We start from the raw sequence: 18,963 nt of genomic DNA on the forward strand, positions 1-18,963 counted from the left end.
CAACATCCTGTGGGCCATGCTCCTTCATCTTCCCTTAGACTCCAACCCCAGTAAAGTCAATCACCACACTGAACTGAAGTCTTACATAAACAGCATTTTGTGGGATTTTTTCACTGCCTCTTGCTTACTGAAGACAAATCTTTTTTCATGGGCCTACTGAAGGGAATTTATAGTTGGCTTCTCTGTCACCAGGGTCTACCTGTTTGAAAATAGCTTTCAAGTTTGCACGAGAAGAAATCTGTATATCTTTGCTGAAGGACCTGAGAGAAGACCTAAAACTGGAAGGCTATTCCACAAACATGCTGCTATAAATGTCAGCAATCTTTAACAAAACTTTTAAAACATCACTATGATTTGACATAAAAATAGCTGATATTTTTAAAAGAACAATGAGTGAGCACTTGTTCTACATAGCAAAACAGAATAATTAAAACAGCATGACATCAACATGGAAACATAAATATAGGTCTGTTTTCACTTAATCTAATCAAGATTTCATGTGGATTTTAAAGTATAATTAGAAAAATATATAATAAAGGTGACATTTCAAATCAGTGGGTAAGGATGAATCATGAAATAAATGGTATTGAGATAGTTGACTTTTAATTTAGAATAATAAAATAGAAGACTGATACTTTGCTCACAGTCATTCATGAAAATAAACTCCAGATGGTTATAGTTAATCTTAGAAGAAACATGAATATATACATGTATATCTATTCATTTTAAATAATATTTTAAAAGAATTAGGTCTATTTGCATGGATGCTATATTTGCTTTAAAGTTTGTGATTTACAAAAAGAATGCCAGACCAAGATTATATCTGGGGCATTACGTCTGGCCTGCTTCTGCTTGTCAAACTGATGAATGTTTCAGGAGCCCTCTGCTGGATCTGTGTACTCACAGTAGGGGTTTTACTTCACCTAGAAAAAGGTTTCTTTTTCTAGCTGGCATAAAAAAAATGTAATAAGTGCAACATGAGCTGAAAAGTGGTAGTTAATAGTTAGCTACTATAATACAGCAATCCATACACACATACATTTTTCATACATGGCTGCCAGTTATTCAATATGCTGTTTCTACAATCATCTGTGTGGCGATGTTTAGAGATGTGACCCTTGTGAATGGGTGGTACTATCATAAGGGGATTAGGGGCATTAAAGAAAAAGTTGCAGAGCTTGATATCTCTATCTCCAGGCCATGATGAGGATATGGCAAGAAGGCTGCCCTTTGCAAGCCAGAAGATCAGCCGACCCTCCTCCACTACCCCAAACCTGACCATGCTAGTACTCTATATCTTAAACTGTTAGTCTCCTCAACAGCAAGAAAATAGCATATCATTGTTTAAACCAGCCAGTCTATGATGTTTGCTTATGGAGATCTTAAGTGACTTGGTTATTCTTAGAATTCACTTATGTGTAAAAGCCCACGCCGCAAGGCGGGGGCAGAGCCCTCGGTTTCTCCTGGCCAAGGAGCAACAAACCCCTCATGAGTGAGTAGCCATGAGGGATGCCTGGGAGCTGGGCTAAAATCCTAGCTCCGCCCTGCCGCCAAAAGCAGCAGGCAGGACAAGTCGGGTGGGTTCCAGTCTTGGGGCAGGGGACAGGCTTAACCCCTCCTCAAGGTGGCACTTGTGGGGGGTGCCCCTGCCGGATGGAACCCCACTGGGGACTCCGCCAAAGCCCACGCTGTAAGGCAGGGGCAGAGTCCTCAGCTTCATGCGGGCAGTGTACCAAATGGTGCCAGGCTCTGCCTGCTGGCCACCCAGTGGCGAGCTCTGGGGTTTTTATGATATGAAATAGCTGCTTAGGGACACCCACAAATAAGGCCAGCTTTAGTGTAGGTGAGACACGAATTACTGGTGATTCCCAGGATCAGGGAGATGAAAATTCAGGTCTCAGTCCCACATTTGCCCTAAAGGTTTGGACTGAGCAAACCTTAGCCCACAGGCATGATTGGAAAACTGGGAGGAGCTCAGGACATGCCCAGCTAGGTTTTTGCACCAACTGGTCTGCATGAGACAGAGATCTGAGTCACAGTGTCTAAGGCAGGGGTCGTGACAGGTGAATAGGGCTGCATTCGGGTCAGGATATAGTTATTGTCTCCCTTGGCACAAGTGTGGACTGGAATAAGACACATCGGGCAGGGCCAGACTGCAACACCTTCTGGTGCTCTGGAGGACCAGGGTAGATGTGGGACAGACTAGGCTAGTTCTCAATCCCAACTGAGCCATATACGAGCCATATGGGGGTGTGGACAAGCTGTGGCTGGGCTGAAACATCCTACAGCAAGGACCAGAATGCGTTGAAGGCCAGTTAGGACAGGCCACTGTTCCTGCTAGGACAGGAGACAAACTGGCACATGGACCCACTGGTATGCACGAAAGCTGGTACTTGGAACGGTTCTGATGGAGGAGCCCAGGCAACTTCTCTGGCAGGACACAGACCCTGCAGGTTAGTGCAAGAAACATGGAAGGAAACAGCCAAGAGGTCATGGAAAGTGTCCCACTGGCATGCATTTGGCATGGGTCGGGGGCAGACCAGGCTGAATCTGTTCACATCATCCATTGGTAAATCTGAACACCAGAACAGAGTGTAGGTCAAACCAGGTTCGGTCGCAACAAAAGCAGTACACAACACGGAATGCCAAGGTGGGGTTGCCTGAGCCAGATGTGACCGCAATGCCCAACCAGCACACGTGAGAATCAGGGAGGGAGCGGGGAATCAGGGAGCTGGCAGGGGAATAAGGGATGGTTCCCTAGCTGAACAGCTACTCCCACTGGGGAGTGTGAGCTGGGTAGGGGGTAGACCAGACCAGGCAGGGCCACAGCACCTGTGCACCTCATGTAGACCAGATCGGAGGAAAATCGGGCTGGGCTGATTATTCCTACTGGTGCAATCTACAATTAGAGTGGGTGAGGGTTGTTGGGGCTTAGTCGCATCATCGGCTGGCGGAGCCTGGCACAGGGGGCTAGTCATGCCGAGTTGAGCCAAAGGGCCACCTGGAGAGGTCATAATTGGGGAGTGGGAGGGACTTGGGAGGGAAATAGTAGGCTCCTCCCTCTTGGGTTACCAGCCCTCCCCCCCAGGATGGCACGGGAACTAGGACGGGGGCTGGGGTGGCTAGACAGATACCCAACAACATCCGTGAGGGCTGGATGGATGAGACTGTTGGATGGAATTAGGTCACAATACCCGTTGACGTGTATGTGAACAGAAGGGAATGTGGGACAGACTGGACTAGTCTGCCATACATACTGGCAAGCCAGGGTAGGGGTTGGGCCTGGTTGGAGTTCCTGTGGGTCGCTCCGATGGGGCTGCAGCTCCCACTGGTTTGTGTGAGGGCCAAGTGTGTGCAGGGCAGAACCAGGCTGGACTGCAACACCCATTGGTTCCAGTGGAAGACATGGATGGAGACAGAACTGACCCAGCAACTGCAACCACCAGCTAGCTGATCAGGGTGATGGACTGTGCAGGGACCTGTGCTTGCTAGAACACGCAGGAATCTGAACTGGGAATACCTCAAAATTTCTTTGGGGATCTCCTGAGTTGAGATGCCGGACTCAGAGGCCTAACCAAGAAAAGACAGAATAAGTCAATCAACAACCTCAGCTATTTGTCGGCAGCGAAATACTGGGCAAATGGAAACTCTATAAGGGAATGTGTCAATCAGTGGATTCTTTGATGACCTCATCGTGCTTGGAGTGGCGAGACTGGTAGCGATCCATGAATGGTCAACTATCGAAACCACTTGAGCGAGTATCTCAGAGCGCGCCCCACATCCGGGAGTTGGGGATGGGTGGGAAACCGGGTGGGGCTTCCCCCTCTATATCCCCCTTTACCTCAGATACATGAAGGAAGCAGTATGGAAATGGTGGTCTTACCCACTTCCCTGTAGCCCTTGAACCTTTTTTACCCTAATTAGGTAAAGATTGTCAAAATGTAATAAAAACATTTATATATATATATAAATGAAAGAAAAGACACCAATAGGATGGAGTCTGGGAGAAATGTACCTCGCCTTTTTCCCCGGTGTGGTCACAGACAACAACAAAGCATTGCTTACCTGCTCCTCAGTATTCAAAGCTGCTAAGCCTCTGATATGCCAATCATGGACTGTCCACGTGACTCCCTTTAGTATCTTAGTTTCTAGCCAGTTAAGAGATCAGACAGATACAGCATGATCCAGGAGCAGCTCCAGTAAAAAAAAAACAGGCATTCACCATAAACAGCATCATTACTGCAAAGGGCTGGTCCTGAATCCTTTTGGAATGTGCAGAATTTGGTCAACATAGGCCTTAATTCAACATAGTTGAACTTATTGTGCAACAAAGAATTAATTAGCAATCAAGTGTTGTGAAAGATGTTTTGAAAGTTGGTAAGATCTTTCATTTCTAAATCTTTGTAATTAAATTCTTTCAAACGTTAAAAAAAAAGACTTCACTTTTGTGTGTGAAGAAAGTGATAACAGTAACTTTCAATTTCTCTAAGAATATTTTTCAATTCACAATAGTTAATGTATAGAACCAGCCCAAGTGGATGACTGGATAAAAAATTGCAAAATGTGTGTATGTGTGTATATAAACTATGGAATAATACTCAGCCATAAAAAGAATAAATTTTTTGCAACTAACTGGATGCAACTGGAAACCATTAGGCTTAGTCTAATAAGCCAGTCCCCAAAAGACAAATGTGTTTCCCCTAATCTGTAATAACTAATACACAGAGAACCAAAAGTGTAACTTATGAGATTGACAACCTGAGAACTGGTTATTGTATACAGCCATTGTATATACCACTGAAGAATAGTAATTTTTTCTTTTTCTACTTGCTATGTGTTGATAGCCTTACCTGACATGACTACAAAGCCTGTGACTACGAAGTGAAATCAAAACCTGCCAGGTAAAAGTTAGTGGGAGGTGGGGTAGACAGTATCACTATCCTCCCAAATCTGCTCTGAAACACATGAAATATTTTCATCTTCTATAAATACAAATAGTAACAAAGAATATCATTATTATATGTTTTATAGCTTTGCCAAAATTTGCAAGCACTTTGGCATTTTAAATTAGAAGAATTCATACAAAGTAACTGATAAGTATTCATCTAATAAAAGTGATTTGCTGTTTTAGGCAGAGTGTTACAATCAACATTTCAATTGATCCTTACAACAGTTTTGAACAGATGAGTAAATTGAGGCACCAACAGGTTGACTGACTCCCTCAAACCAATCTTAGCTGTACAAGAGGGAGCCAGGATTCTAGCATCAGCTGTATAATTCTGAAGACTTCCTTCCTAAACTTCAATGTATGCCAAGAAATTAAAATGGGAGGTTATGAAATTAAGAAATCAGTGAAAACTTTGCCAGAAGCAATTTCAATAAAATAAAGATAAAAGACATTTCAAAAGATGCAAAGGGGAAATATAATTAAACAAAATGAATTACTAAGCCATTTATATTGAACTACATGGAATTTCCAGTAATCAACCATTTTCACTTTTAATAATGACTTTCATATGGGTCAACCTCATATCAGTTTATTTATGGCTATCTTCTTTAAGAAACTTAATCTTAGAATTCAAAGATAGAAAAGAAGTAAATGACAGACATTTTCAAGCTCTCCAGCCTGTATGCATGTTTTCATGGCAGATCTGGGAGATGTTTCATGCCTTCTTATTCTGACATGAAACAAAGAACTTTGTCTATGGTTAAAATACCACACATGGGTTTTGTGAATTATATTGCAGTAACTCGTACACACGCAACCTGTACTAACCAACCAACCACAATGCTAGAAGTTTAAAAGAACACAGCTTTTGGTTGCTTCCAGAAATAAAAGTTATCAGCAATGTTGGATTGTTGAATTCTAACTAAGATGCACATGAAATACAATGATTTTGCAAACAACACCACCATCTTTTTTTTTTCTCCAGAAGAATTTCTCTTATATTTCCTGATATTTTTAGACTCCCTTCACTGATTTCCCACTGAATTCAAGTATTGACTCCATCATTATCTAAATTTACAACACTTCAACAGAAGCTCAAAGACCCTTAAGTTTAAGGCCTAGGACTTGAGGATGTACTGAGATCCTAACCCTGGCCTCCTGCCTTCTTGTCCTTAGTAATTTCTGCTATGTTGTAATAAACCTATTTTTTCTCCCTGTTATGTAATCTGATTTTCCTTTCCTTTTCAACTGAAATTCTGAATCAGCTAATCTTGATAATTACTGGGACAGGAAGCAAGAGACTGAAATGACTCTAATCAGGGGGCCCCTGACTATAAGGAGTGATTCTATTAGAAGCATGTGTCCTAAAGCTGGGGCTCTACATCTGTTTTCCCATGCTTTTAAATTTCCAGTTAGTTTTAGATGGCTCCAGCAGGCTTTTCATCACTGCCTTTGCCTTGCCCTTCAGTGTGTACTTGGTTGAGTGTTCTTGTTTCCTGTTTCTGAACTGTGGCTCCCTTGAATTGGGTCGCACTTGCCGATCTGGTTAATATTGGCTGCTTGACCTCTAAAGCTTGAACACTGCCTTTGCTATGTTTGTAGTTTTTTTTTTCCTCAATGAAAGATTATACTGTAAAATCGAGATGTGTGGAGACCATTGTGAATCTCACCCAAAAATCCTTTAAGACTGCTTAACATTGATCTCAGTTGGAGTTCTCTCTGCAACCTTGGTGACTAGAGGTGGGGATAGGGGTCACACAGTTTACAAATGACACTTCCAGATGCAGGTGAACCTCAACTTCAACATATTCATGGGACACCCAGTACTTCTTTTGCCTGTAGAGATCTGTGGCACCCACATGATCAATTTTTAATAAAATCTCTTAGCTATTCCCCTGATCAGATTCCCATTAAGTCCTATAAGAATGTCAGTGGTTAAATTCCTGGTTTGGCTTGCCTGCCCTTCTCTCCATTCCACAAGTGGAGTGCTTCATGCTTCACCAGTAACCATGAACTACCTTTGGTTTAGCCCAGCCAGCAACTTCTTGTACAGTTGGCAATAAGCACAGTCTATGCGACGGAATCTGAATGGAACAGTGGGAAATGACTCCCATTCCAAGCCAGTTTATTCCATGTGAACCTTTCTTCTACCAACAGGGGGTTCTTTACAATGTTTCTCTATCTGTTTATATAGCAGGGATTTCCTCACACTTTTCCTGTTCTGTCTTGCACTTTTCCTGTTCTGTCTTTGCATGGATCCTGACTGATACAGTTACCTTGAGAAAACCAATGTTTTGGTAGAGTCATATGCTAAATGTGACCAGGCTACTTGTTATCAAATGTCTTTTCTGGCTTTAGAATTACAGTTCTAGGAAGTACAGAGGGTTTGTTTTTTTCATATATGGAGTAAGCTCTAAGAATATTACATATAACCATACAGCGCTGTACAATTATGAATCTTTCTCTCCTGAGTCCATCACAGTAAATAGCAGGGTCTCTCCCTTCTTTTTGGAATAATGGTTTTTACCTCCTGGGCCAAAATATTAAGTCGCAGCAGCAGCCAGTGTTATTTCATGAACACAGTGGGCAACAAAACACCATAAAACTGTGAGGGTTTTAACTGGGATATCAAGAAACAAAATGTGAAAAACTAGAGGTTCCTTTATGAATGAGTTTAAAACATTATAGTAATCACTTCATCTACTTGTGAATATAAATATTGAATGGTTACATTATGTGTGGAAAAATGCTCCTTCTGAACATTTAGTTCATCTTAACACATGACAAAAGACTCCATTTGCCATCTCTGTTGGTACACAGATTAAATTTTTCTTTTACCTTTCTTTGTCTTTTACCGCCTGTGCAGCCATTAATTTCTTTAGTTCCTCTAGGCGCCTGAGATCTCTCATTTCCATTTCTTGCCACTTCTGTTCTTTCTCAGCCAAGTATTTTTTTATCTATTGTACAAATGTAACATAAGATTTCAATTAACAGATGTAAAAATGAGGGGGAATGCTATAACATTATCCATTGTTTCATAAAAAAGATCACATTTAAATGGCATTTCATCTTTTTTTTTCATTTGCCTACAATATATTTTCAACAGAAAAAATTAAAATATGAATGCAGATGCCTTGAAAAACATCATGGTTTAACAGATTCTGAAGCGGAAATATAACTTGTACTGAGATCTGAGCTTTTAATCATCAACTTTCAGGGAACCACGTTAAAAGCATGTTATTTTCCCTAAAATGTATGTTCTACCTGTTACTCAAGAATATTTTTAGACTTATGGTAATGCAATCTTCAACAAACACAGCATGAGAGCTATTTTTTACTTTAAAAGCATGGATTTATTTATGCTAATGGACAGCAGGATGTTGACAGCTCCATGCATCTGGGGAAGTGGCAGGAGATGGGTGGGAGGAAGGAGGAAGCGAACAAATTAGCAGAGTTGTGGTATAGAGTAGTTTTGAATTATGTGGTAAAACAAAGGTCGAGCTTATCAAGTACAAAATGATGAAAGTATTGTCTATAGCCTGCCCTTTTTATTTCTTTTCTCTGGAAATACAGGCAAGAATGAAAATGCAGTAAGGGCACATGTGCTGTCTGTAGAGGGATTAAGCCTTTATTTAGGATCCTTCAATTTGATAAGGTGACTGAACTCAAGAGTTTAATGGAAAGAAGCCCATCCTTCCACTCAACCCCACCATGTTGAGTCTGGATCAAGAGGATGGATCTTATTGATAAAAAGCAAAGTATCAGCAGGGAATAGCTCAGAGTGACCGGCAGCAGGGGGTCTGTTGGAAGAAGAAGAGTCTGCCTCACCTGCTAAGTGACATTTTCTCTTGTAAAAATTATCCTATAAATATAGTAGTTTCACTCCTAGAGAACCAATAAAGCATACATCATGGCCACAGCCAAAAGCAACACAGCAGCCACAATAGTGGCAGCCATTCGATGTTAACTGAATAACTGGATTACTTCAGGATGAAATGATAGTCACTATGGATGACTGAGTTTGTAGGGAGAATAGAGATGGAGCTAGAAATTGTGGGAGCATGAAGAATGAAGAATGAAAAGTAAGAGAATGAAGATCAGTGGAAAAGAGGAAATACTGATGAACAAGGAATATTCTGGAACCTTAACAATTCCAGAATCAATCAAGAAATTCTATGAATGCCAGATTAAAAAATATTGACAATAGTTATGCTATCTCTCTTTGGGAATTCTCAAAAATCTTAATTTTTTTGATATCTTTTAAATAATTTATTCCAGGATACAGTTCCATGGGCTCCAGATTTTCTTCGCTCCTCCCCAAATTCCCACTTTCCCCACTAATTTCCCCCATGTCATTACAATAATATAGTCCTTCACAATCAGTCATCCCCACTAATTTCCCCCATGTCATTACAATAATATAGTCCTTCACAATCAGTCATAAGTGCATCATCTCAACAGATACAGAGAAGGCATTTGTTAAAATCCTACACCACTTCATGCTAAAAACCTTAAGCAAGATAGACACAGCAGAAATATTCCATAACAATCAAAACAATATATGAAAAATCCAATGCCAGCATTATACTGAATGGGGAAAGCTTTGTTGGGTATGTTCTGTGCCAACAATTTTTTTCTTTTAGAATCCGGAATATATTACTCCATTCTCTTCTGGCCTGTAGATTTTCCTGTGAGAGGTCTCCTGTGAGTTTAAGTGGCATTCCTTTATATGTCAATTGACTTTTTTTCACATGTACATTTAAGGATCTTTTCCTTATATTTGATTGAAGAGAGCTTGATTATCATGTGTCTTGATGAAGATTGCTTTTGGTCAACCCTGTTGGGAGTTCTGTGCCCCTCCTGGATGTTGTTTCCCAATTCTTTCTCTAGATTAGGGATATTTTCCCTTATTATTTCATTAAATACATTTGTAAACCCAGCTTTTCTTTCTGCACCTTCTGGGACTCCCATAACTCTTATATTTGGCCTTTTAATAGTGTCTTTCAATTCTTGAATACTTTTTCTGGCCTGATCCGCTCTGCTTCCAGCTTTTTGTTTGCTTCCCCCTGGTGACAGGAAATATCTTCTAATTTTGAGATTCTTTCTTCTGCCTCCTTCATTCTGTGTTGGAGACTACACTGCACTTTTAGTTTGCTCCACTGTATTGTTAATTTTTGATTTATCAGCTTTCATTTGATTCATTTCCAGTGTGACATATTCATTACATTCCTTGAATGCCTGCTTTATGTGCTACTCATTGTTGATAAGAAGTTTTGTAACAAGTTTTCTGAATTCTGTATACCCCATTTTCTCCATCTTCCTCAATGAACTCTGAGGTTGGCAAAGGCTTTCACTGCTTTGCAGGGGAGTCTTCAGTAATATAAATTGTGCCTCTGTCTCTTCTTTTGCTCTTGGTCATTGTACTTCTGGTTATCAGATTCTTCTCCTTGGGGGAAGTTTCTAAGCTCTATCACCCACAGGTCTACAGTTCAATTTTACTTATTGCAGTTGGTACATGGCTCTTCATTTGCAGTCAGTTGTGCCACTCCCTCCAGCAAGTTCCAGGTCTGGGTTCTTAATGTTAAATTTCCACCATGGTCTCAATAGCCCCAGCTCCTGGCTCACTACTCTTCATCTCCTGTGATTCTGTACTGAGGTTGCACCGTTGTCTGTACAATCTTTCTCCCACTTCAGTTGGAGTACGTCCCAGGATTGTGGAGACACCAGCTGTCCTACACAGCTAGATTATTGCTGGTGCTGATCTTGCCAGAACCTGTTAGCCGTTAGGTCTGAGGTCCACACAGACCTATTTTGACCCATACAATGCCATATGCAGTATTATTTTCCTGTGGGACCTGTGCAATGCACTGAGCTCAGTGAGTTCTTTCTAGCTCAGCACATGCACAGCTCACTGTTGTCCCTGCAGACCTGTCTTGGGTACAACCTGTAAGATGCCATGTTCTTGCAGTTCATTGAGTCAGAATGAGTTCACTCCCAGCTCCTTGCATGTTTATTCCTGCCCCATAGCCCTTGCCTCCTTGAACAAAGTGGTGCCTGATATAGCTCTAGGAGGCAGGCTGGGCTAGGAAATACACCCTATTCCCACACTGCCCATCTGGGATCTGCTGCTCTGTCTCTGGGCAAATCAAACAGACCAGCAGGCAGACAGTTCTTGGTCTGGGTTCACCTGTGGAGCTCCCGGTAAATGTCCCTTCCCACCTGGTTGCTGGTGGAGTTCTGGCTGCTGGTGGAATTCAGATTACCGTTAGCTGAATGCTGCTGATGTATCAGTCACTGCAACACCATACTATTGCGTCAGCTGCCTTCCTGTGTCTGTCAGTCTCTGAGTACCCCTCTGCTGTTATTTTGTCCTCTTCTATTTCCTGGGATGTGCCCTCTCTGCTTCACACTGTGTAGTATTTCTCCATCTGTTTAAGCTTGTTCTTTCCCTATTCCACCATCTTGATTCTCCGATGTAGGCTAATTTTATTCTGAATTCTTTTCTGCATTATCTTTTTAGTAATGAATATGTATTTCATAATCAGAAAAACAGAGCTCCTTAAAACTTTTTAAAAATAAATATTTAACTATCAAAGAACATTTTTCTCTGGGTCCCAGAAATCTAATAACCTTTCCTTACTTTCAGCGTCAAACCTCAAGGGAAGGGCAGGCTTTGGCAGACAATCTCTTAATTCATGCAGACCAATCCTAAGCTGCTTGCATTTTCAGTGTTCTGATAACCCTTGTTGTGCTGCCCTGTGTGGCTCCTAGGAGTCTGTGATACCTGAGACTTCTTGAACTCTCAGGACCATTTATTACCATTGCTGTAGTGTAAGCTCCACTCCACCCCCGCACTCTCATGTTACTATCATTCCCAGTGCTTTCTACTGAGCCTCCAGGAATCTACGTATCCTCATACGTTATGCCATGTACATACTCATCCTTTAGAACACCACTTCTTCTTGTCACTGAAATTCTCTAGAGTGAGAGACACCCACATGCTGATGCCCCATGTGCCATGTGGCTGAAGAGTGGTTTGGGACATTATCCGTGTTACTTGCAGGTTTTGTACCACCATGATCCTTTCCAAGAACACTTCCTTTTGCTTTTGATATGCATTTTACCATCTCCCCTTCCTCGACACTGCACGTGGGGATTTTCAGGGCCCAGGTTACAGCCCTCTGCAGCACAGTCCTTCTGCCTTGAATGCCTTGGATCCTTACAGCTTCACAAGCCCTTGACATAATCCAATACAGAAAATCACCTTCTCCAAGATTCTATTTTCATTAAAAACAGTTTCAGCTCTAAGATCTTGAATTCTAAGCATAAATTCTATAGTCAGAACTGCTTCCTTCTCCTAACACTGAAAAACAGCTAGCCTTTAATTAACACATTTTTGAAGACTTTATACCCAGAAGACCAGTATTTCAGCTAAGCACCATAGAATACTTGCTCTTCTCTACCTCTCTACCTGTTTTATTCCTCACTCCTATTTATGATGTCTACCTCAAATTCACTGTTTTTACTGGTGCCTTGCAAAGGATCAAATATTCCTTTAAAACTTCGTTAGATGTTTCTGAATACTCGTTTATTTTAACCCTGAATAGTCTCAAAAACATGATTGTCCTTCAGTTGTTCAACAGACATTCTTTGAGATGTAATTGAAGCCAGTTTCTCTGCCTGTGCTTGGAACATGGTACTTAGAGAGAGTAAGCCTCTGTCCCATGGAACTGATACCTTATGGAAGGGAGAGAAACAATAATAGGTAAATGAACAGGCCAGTACACTGAGTGTGAACTTCTAAGATGGAAACAAGGGATCATTTAGAAAAGTTTGGAAAAAAATATTAGACATTTTAAAGACAATTGGAGGAAAACATGAAAGATGAGAAATTAGCCATGAGTGGGAAAATATAACAGAACTTTGGAAAGAGGGGAGAAGATAAGGCCAAAGCAGCTGTAGCAAGTGGTTTGTGTTAAGTAAGACATGGGTGAGACTAGAGATGATTAAGCCAGGATTTAATTTTAGAAATGAGAAAGTTATTAGAAGTTTAAAACAAGAGTAAAAAGCAGAGGGAAGGAGGGACAGTGGGAGTACAGGAAATGTCAAATGTTTAGAATTGTATCTATGAATTACACTGAATCTATTCTCTGTATTTATATCACATTAGCATGAAAAATTATTAGATGGTAAAAAATCAAAAATTAAGACAGTACTATATTATAACTTACATTTTAAAAATACTGCTCTGACTATTAAAGAATGGCTAATGGAGGAACTAAAGAGAAAGTTCAACGTTGAGCTGTGCTACTGACAGGCTGAATGTGTATGGAGAATGGAAGACGGCAATAAAGATGGTAGGTTTGCTTAACCAAACTGGTTAGGCAGTGATATCAAGAACTGGGATGGAATATTGGATGAATACCTGATTTTAAAGAAAAGACTCAGGAGTTCAGTTTTGGTGTAACCCTGAGACCTTTAAGTGGAAACATCTAACAAACATCTGTAAAATGGATGGTTCAAGGGAGAATTCAGTACTGGAAACCTGCTTAAAAATGGCCTTTGCCACAGAATTAAATATTCCTAGGATGAGAAATCAATAGAGGATGGTGATGCTTATCTAATTTTCGCACAGCCTTCTCTGTTAGAATGACTTAATTTCCCTCTTCTTCTGTCCCCATTTTGTCTTTAAGGCCAAAACAAATGCCACGGCCTCCGAGTCTGTCTCTGAACCCTCCAGGACAAATCTTAGCTCCATTTGGCACACCAATAGCCCTTTTATTATATGTCTTTCAATATCCTGCTTTGAATTCCTTTACATTTTTTTCCCCCATTTTCCTTTCTGGACTGCTACTGATGTATTTGCAGGCCTGTAGTAAATGCTCAATCTATCCTGCCCTAATCCCTGGTAAAACCCTCCTTTTTAAGACTGATTTTTATCATTGCCTTCTAAATCTCTTCCTAGCCCCCTACCCTAGACCTAGCTGGATGTTCCCTCTAATGCTACTTACATTTCCTTATCTTAGCATTTCCCATGTTTATCTGAATTATTTGTCTTTCCATTCATAGCACTTTGTTTCATGCCTGACACATTATGAGATTTAATTGATTACTGTTATGTTACTGGAAGGTCCAAAAACAACAGCTTGTGATGGAACCAGGCCAGCAGTTTTTATATGCAGGGTAGTAAAGGCTGAACTAAATACTTCCCTAAGGACAATTCCATTCACTTTCCATCAATTAATAGGAGCAAGAATGACTGGCTTTGCAAGCCTCAAATTAAAGTCAAAGAAAAGAGCATTTAGCCATCCCTTTGGACATTTGTTGAACACAGAACTTAAATATACCAATTTTTTAAAAGACATTTTGGGTGTTCTTTATGATACTGCAGTTATTGGAGAATCCAAGTTTGTCCTTTGTTTGATGTGAGGAGACCTCATGTGGAAGTCAAACAAAAAAAAAATTTCATTAGACTCTCTCTTATCACCATTGAGTATGTACTGGATGCAAGACAGTTCTTTTCACAGTCCCATGTTCTGTTCATTTTATAAAGTTAAGCCAGTAAAAAGCATAATAAACTGAAACTACTCTCCCTAAAGACTTATGAGCCAAAACAATGCTATCTAATTCTTAAAAGGTTTGAGATCATTTTTATAGCTTACCTGTGTAATCTTCTAGAATAACTTCACATTAAAAAGTCTAATCATAACAATATTGGTATGAGAGTGTGTCAAAGTTAAAGCACTTAAACTAACATTACAAACCATGAAACTCAAGATGGAATAAGAATTTCTGGCTTATACACAGAAAGGAGAAAATCAAGACTACAGCGCTATAGTAGAAAACAGCTGTCCTCCACTCTCAAGCTACCTGTAGATAATGAATCTGTGAACAAGTAGACTTCCATATGTTGCTCCCAGGTAGTTATCCTAGGGCCTTCATGATTTATTCAGCTGAAGGTCATAACACTTAACTGGATACCCAAGATAAAAAATAAAATGTTTAAAATACCCAGTTCCATTCACTTTAAATCATTAAAACATTTTTATTCCATTTTCCACACTCTAGTTAACATTTAGATAGTTCCTTGCAACCAAAAGAGCTCCTTTGGCCTGGATTATGCAATACCACACTATAAGGCAGGTTTGTGCACATAAAAAACATACTGGGACCTCTTCCTAAGAAAGCATCCTTTTAGGAGACATTGTCTGGCATGGAGGTTAAGATGCCTGTGATCCATGTTGCTGTCCCTGACTCCAGCCTCCGGCTGACGTACACACTGTGAGGAGGCAGGTGACGGCTCAAGTAGACGAATCCCTGATACCCACGGAGGAAATCTGGATTAGAATCCTGGCTCCCACCTTCAGGGTTCCCTAGCCCTGGCCACTGTGGTAATTAAAAATTTAAGCTTACTTCAAAATGTTTTTTCTAACTATTTCAGATTTGTGATGCTATTTATATCATAAAATCATTAGAACTGAAATGTGAAATATGACTCCTATCAATTTGCTAATCTGTTTTAGCCAATAATTTTTCATTCACATTTGTGTGAATTTCTAGCAGGTAAGCACCATTTTTTGTTGTGTGCTTACTGTTTATCTAGCACGAGATCTTGCAGAAGAGGGTGGAAGAAATACGTTTGCTAAACTAATACAATGAGAAGGATTATAAAAATGAAACATTGCAAAAATACCCTTCTTATATTGGCTCATATAAATCTCAAAGCAGTTACATTAGACAGTGATACCAGTTTTCAATCAATGAACCAATCTGTGGGTGAGGAGGGGCAATAAATCCTAACCTGCCAGTTCTCTAAATGAAGATGCCTACTGGAGCTAGAGTTAAGATGTGTGTAAGATTATGTTAGAGACAAAGACCTAGTCACTCTTGCCCTCAAAACATTCTGCCAAGGTTATCTCTTCTGTATTTCAAGATAGAGCAACCCTCTGTAAGCTTCAACCTTGGGCTGACTTTAGCTCATGAATAAAAGTTTGGCTTCAGAAATGACTTGCAAGGCATTCATAGTGTAAAAATTGGAAAAATCACTACAGGGCCAAGAAACCCAAGTGAGATGTTTTGTTTTCAAAACTGCCTGGCTGCTTGAACTTAATGGATCCCCTTCCAGATAGTTTATATTTCAACTTCCTACCAGTGCCCTAAACTTGAATGTTTTAGTCACCAAACTCCTAATATGTGGCAGGGACGAGGTTAAACTGTGATATTCTTTCAGGAGGGCAAATAAGAATACTGGTAAAAGCATTAAGAAATAAGTTTTGAGGTGCTGGTTTGGTATCATACAGGGTAATCCTCCACCAGCAAGCACCGGCATCCCATATGGGTGCAGGTTTTTGCCCTGGCTGCTCCACTTCTGACGCAGCTCTCTGCTGGTGGCCTGGGAAAGCAGCAGAGGATGGCCCAAAGCCTTGGGGGACTGTGTCAATGTGGGAGACCTATAAGAAGATCCTGGCTCCCAGCTTCAGATCAACTCAGCTCTGATTGCTGTGGTCATTTAAGAAGTGAACTAACAGATGAGGATCTCTCCATATCTCCCCTCTTTCTGTAAAATCTGCCTTTCAAATAAAAATAAGTAAGTCTTTCAAATAGTTTTGAAGGGTTAAAAACCAGGGACATATTTAAACATTTTTTGTGCAGGTGTGCTTATCAAAGCCTTAAAAAGTGGGAAAACCTTGGGAAATAACATATGTAACCCTTAAAATCTTAGTTTGACAAAATACACCACATTGATCAAACATTTTGCAACAAGTGAAAGTATGTGGGAGGAAAATAAGCAAGTTACAACAAAAATGAGGGCATGCGCCTAAGAAAAAAAACAAAGTACTATGGTTCTCACTAAGTAAATGCCTCTATATCCACATTGGTGGGGGTTAGAGGGATTTTACTAATAAGGGTTTTTGGTAATGTTTTCGAATTAGGGTGATTTTTTTAATTTATTCAGAATGCTTTTTATGCTCTCCAATATAAAATACCATACAAATGAATTGCTTTAAGTCTAGGCAAGGTGATCAACATTTAGAAGCATCTAGAGGCATGACTACTATTCATTCCTGAGGTTTCCCAATTCCTCTGTATCAAATTAAACAACAAGAATTCTCTAGCTATCACCTATATAGCATTCTTTATGACCTTGCATGTGGCATCACTTTCACTGACTCTAGATAAGTCTCACAGAACCATAATTTTAATTTTATGCCACAGATATTAAGAAGGCTAATGCAATATAACACAGTATCCATCAGACAGGTTCCATTTCATCGTTCCATATATCACGCCAGCTCCTGAGGTCCTGGGATTGTCTGTTATTAGCAGGTGAGAGCCAGATGCTTTCCTTTGACCTTCACCATGTTCAATTGGAACACCCCTCTTTGGTCTTGGTTTGCTAGCATACCTTTACTCCCATACTCCAAATTTCCTGTTTCATGTTCTCTCATTGGTTTTATATTTTAATGATTTTTAATCAGAAATACTTGGCACTTATCAAAACTGAGCTAAAATAACAAGAATGTGATAAGCGGACAATTAGCTAAGGATTGGAAAGTAGGGTAACCATAAGCAATCATTCAGGGTAAGGCGTCTTTTCCAGGTGATACAGAAAGTGATAGAGAAGGCTTGGCAGGTAGGACAACTTGACAGGAGGTGAGACCACTGATTGATTCAGAGAGTTAGCACAAACCCTTCAGGTAAGGAACTAGACAAATAACTCTCCCAGCCTCAGTCTCCTTCCTCATGCTCATCACTTTTGTTTTACTTGGCTGAATCCAATCGGAAGACTGAAACTAAGAAGTCACATATCACAACCCTCTGGGCCATGGAGAAGAGAGAATAGTGGTTATCTCCCAACAGAAAGATACCCAGCACCATAAAACTGAAGTCCTCCATGTGGTCTACTTGTGTAAATAGACAACACTAACCCTATTCAGCGAGTACACTAGTAACTTACATAAATAGCCCCCCACATCAGAGCTGTCTGTACACATTGCCCATAAGCTGTTTTCTGCTATGATGTAGCCTTATGTCCTTATAAAAAAATGATCCAAGACTGTATTCTGGAATAAACACATTACTTATCTCCCTTTTAATTGAAATGCCAGGTGGATTAAAAAATAACTGTTGTGTCACCTTTAGAAAGAAGGCCTATTTTCAATATGGACACTGAAATATTACATAATGATGGTGTCATGTGTTGGTGTTGCTGAATGAATTTGTCTGTAATCTTCTTTAATTTCTTTCTCTTCACCAGTCATTAAGAAAGGGAGTATACTGAGGATGTTGTATTTCAAAATCTGATGTGTTACAGTGAAAACTAATCAAACCTCAGAGTCATTCAATCATGACTTTAGAGAGTAGAGGTGATTTTTATAATCATTTAACCCAAACACCTAATTTTACAACTGAGGAGGCAATATCTCAAAACTGATATAACATGCACAAGGTCACCCAACTTAGACACCCTCTTAGTTACCTCAACATCAAAATATACTTTTATACAGCTCATTCATTAAATTCATTAATTAATTTAATATCTTTTGAAAGCTGTGTGCTGGGTACTGAGAATAGAGCAAAAAAGATAAATTATCTTTTGTGGGTCTTCCCTATAAGGAAACATGAAAATTGCCAATAAACAAATAGATGTCAGAGAGTAATAAATGCTAAAAGAAAAAATAGAGCATACATTGTGATAGGGATAGTGTCATTTTGAGTTGGATCATCAAGGGCATTATCTCAAAAGTTATTTGATGATACTGAAAGCTGAGCGAGATAGGCAGACAGATATATAGTGAGATAAAGATACATAGAGTGTAATAAGGAGGTAACTGTTTTAGTACAAAAGCCTATAGGAGGAACCAGTGCGGCAGCCTAGCAGCTCAAATCCTGCCTTGCACATGCCAGGATCCCATATGAATGCCAGTTCTAATCCTGGCAGCCCTGCTTCCCATCCAGCTCCCTGCTTGCAGCCTGGGAAAGCAGTCAAGGGTGGCCCAAAGCCTGGGGACCTG

General features: G+C 40.2%; 1 protein-coding gene across 1 annotated transcript in view; it reads right to left on the reverse strand.

Annotated features, from left to right (window-relative positions):
- CCDC148 (coiled-coil domain containing 148) overlaps nucleotides 1-18,963 on the reverse strand; it is a 197,272-nt gene that overhangs the window by 41,053 nt on the left and 137,256 nt on the right. The window contains exon 12 of the mRNA XM_040971994.1: nucleotides 7,787-7,905. Coding sequence (XP_040827928.1) covers nucleotides 7,787-7,905 — 119 coding nt within the window. The remainder of the gene's footprint in view (nucleotides 1-7,786; nucleotides 7,906-18,963) is intronic.

This window comes from Ochotona curzoniae, unplaced genomic scaffold (assembly GCF_017591425.1).
Source record: "Ochotona curzoniae isolate NIBS_2020 unplaced genomic scaffold, NIBS_Ocur_1.0 contig_2210, whole genome shotgun sequence".
NCBI classification, from domain to species: domain Eukaryota; kingdom Metazoa; phylum Chordata; class Mammalia; order Lagomorpha; family Ochotonidae; genus Ochotona; species Ochotona curzoniae.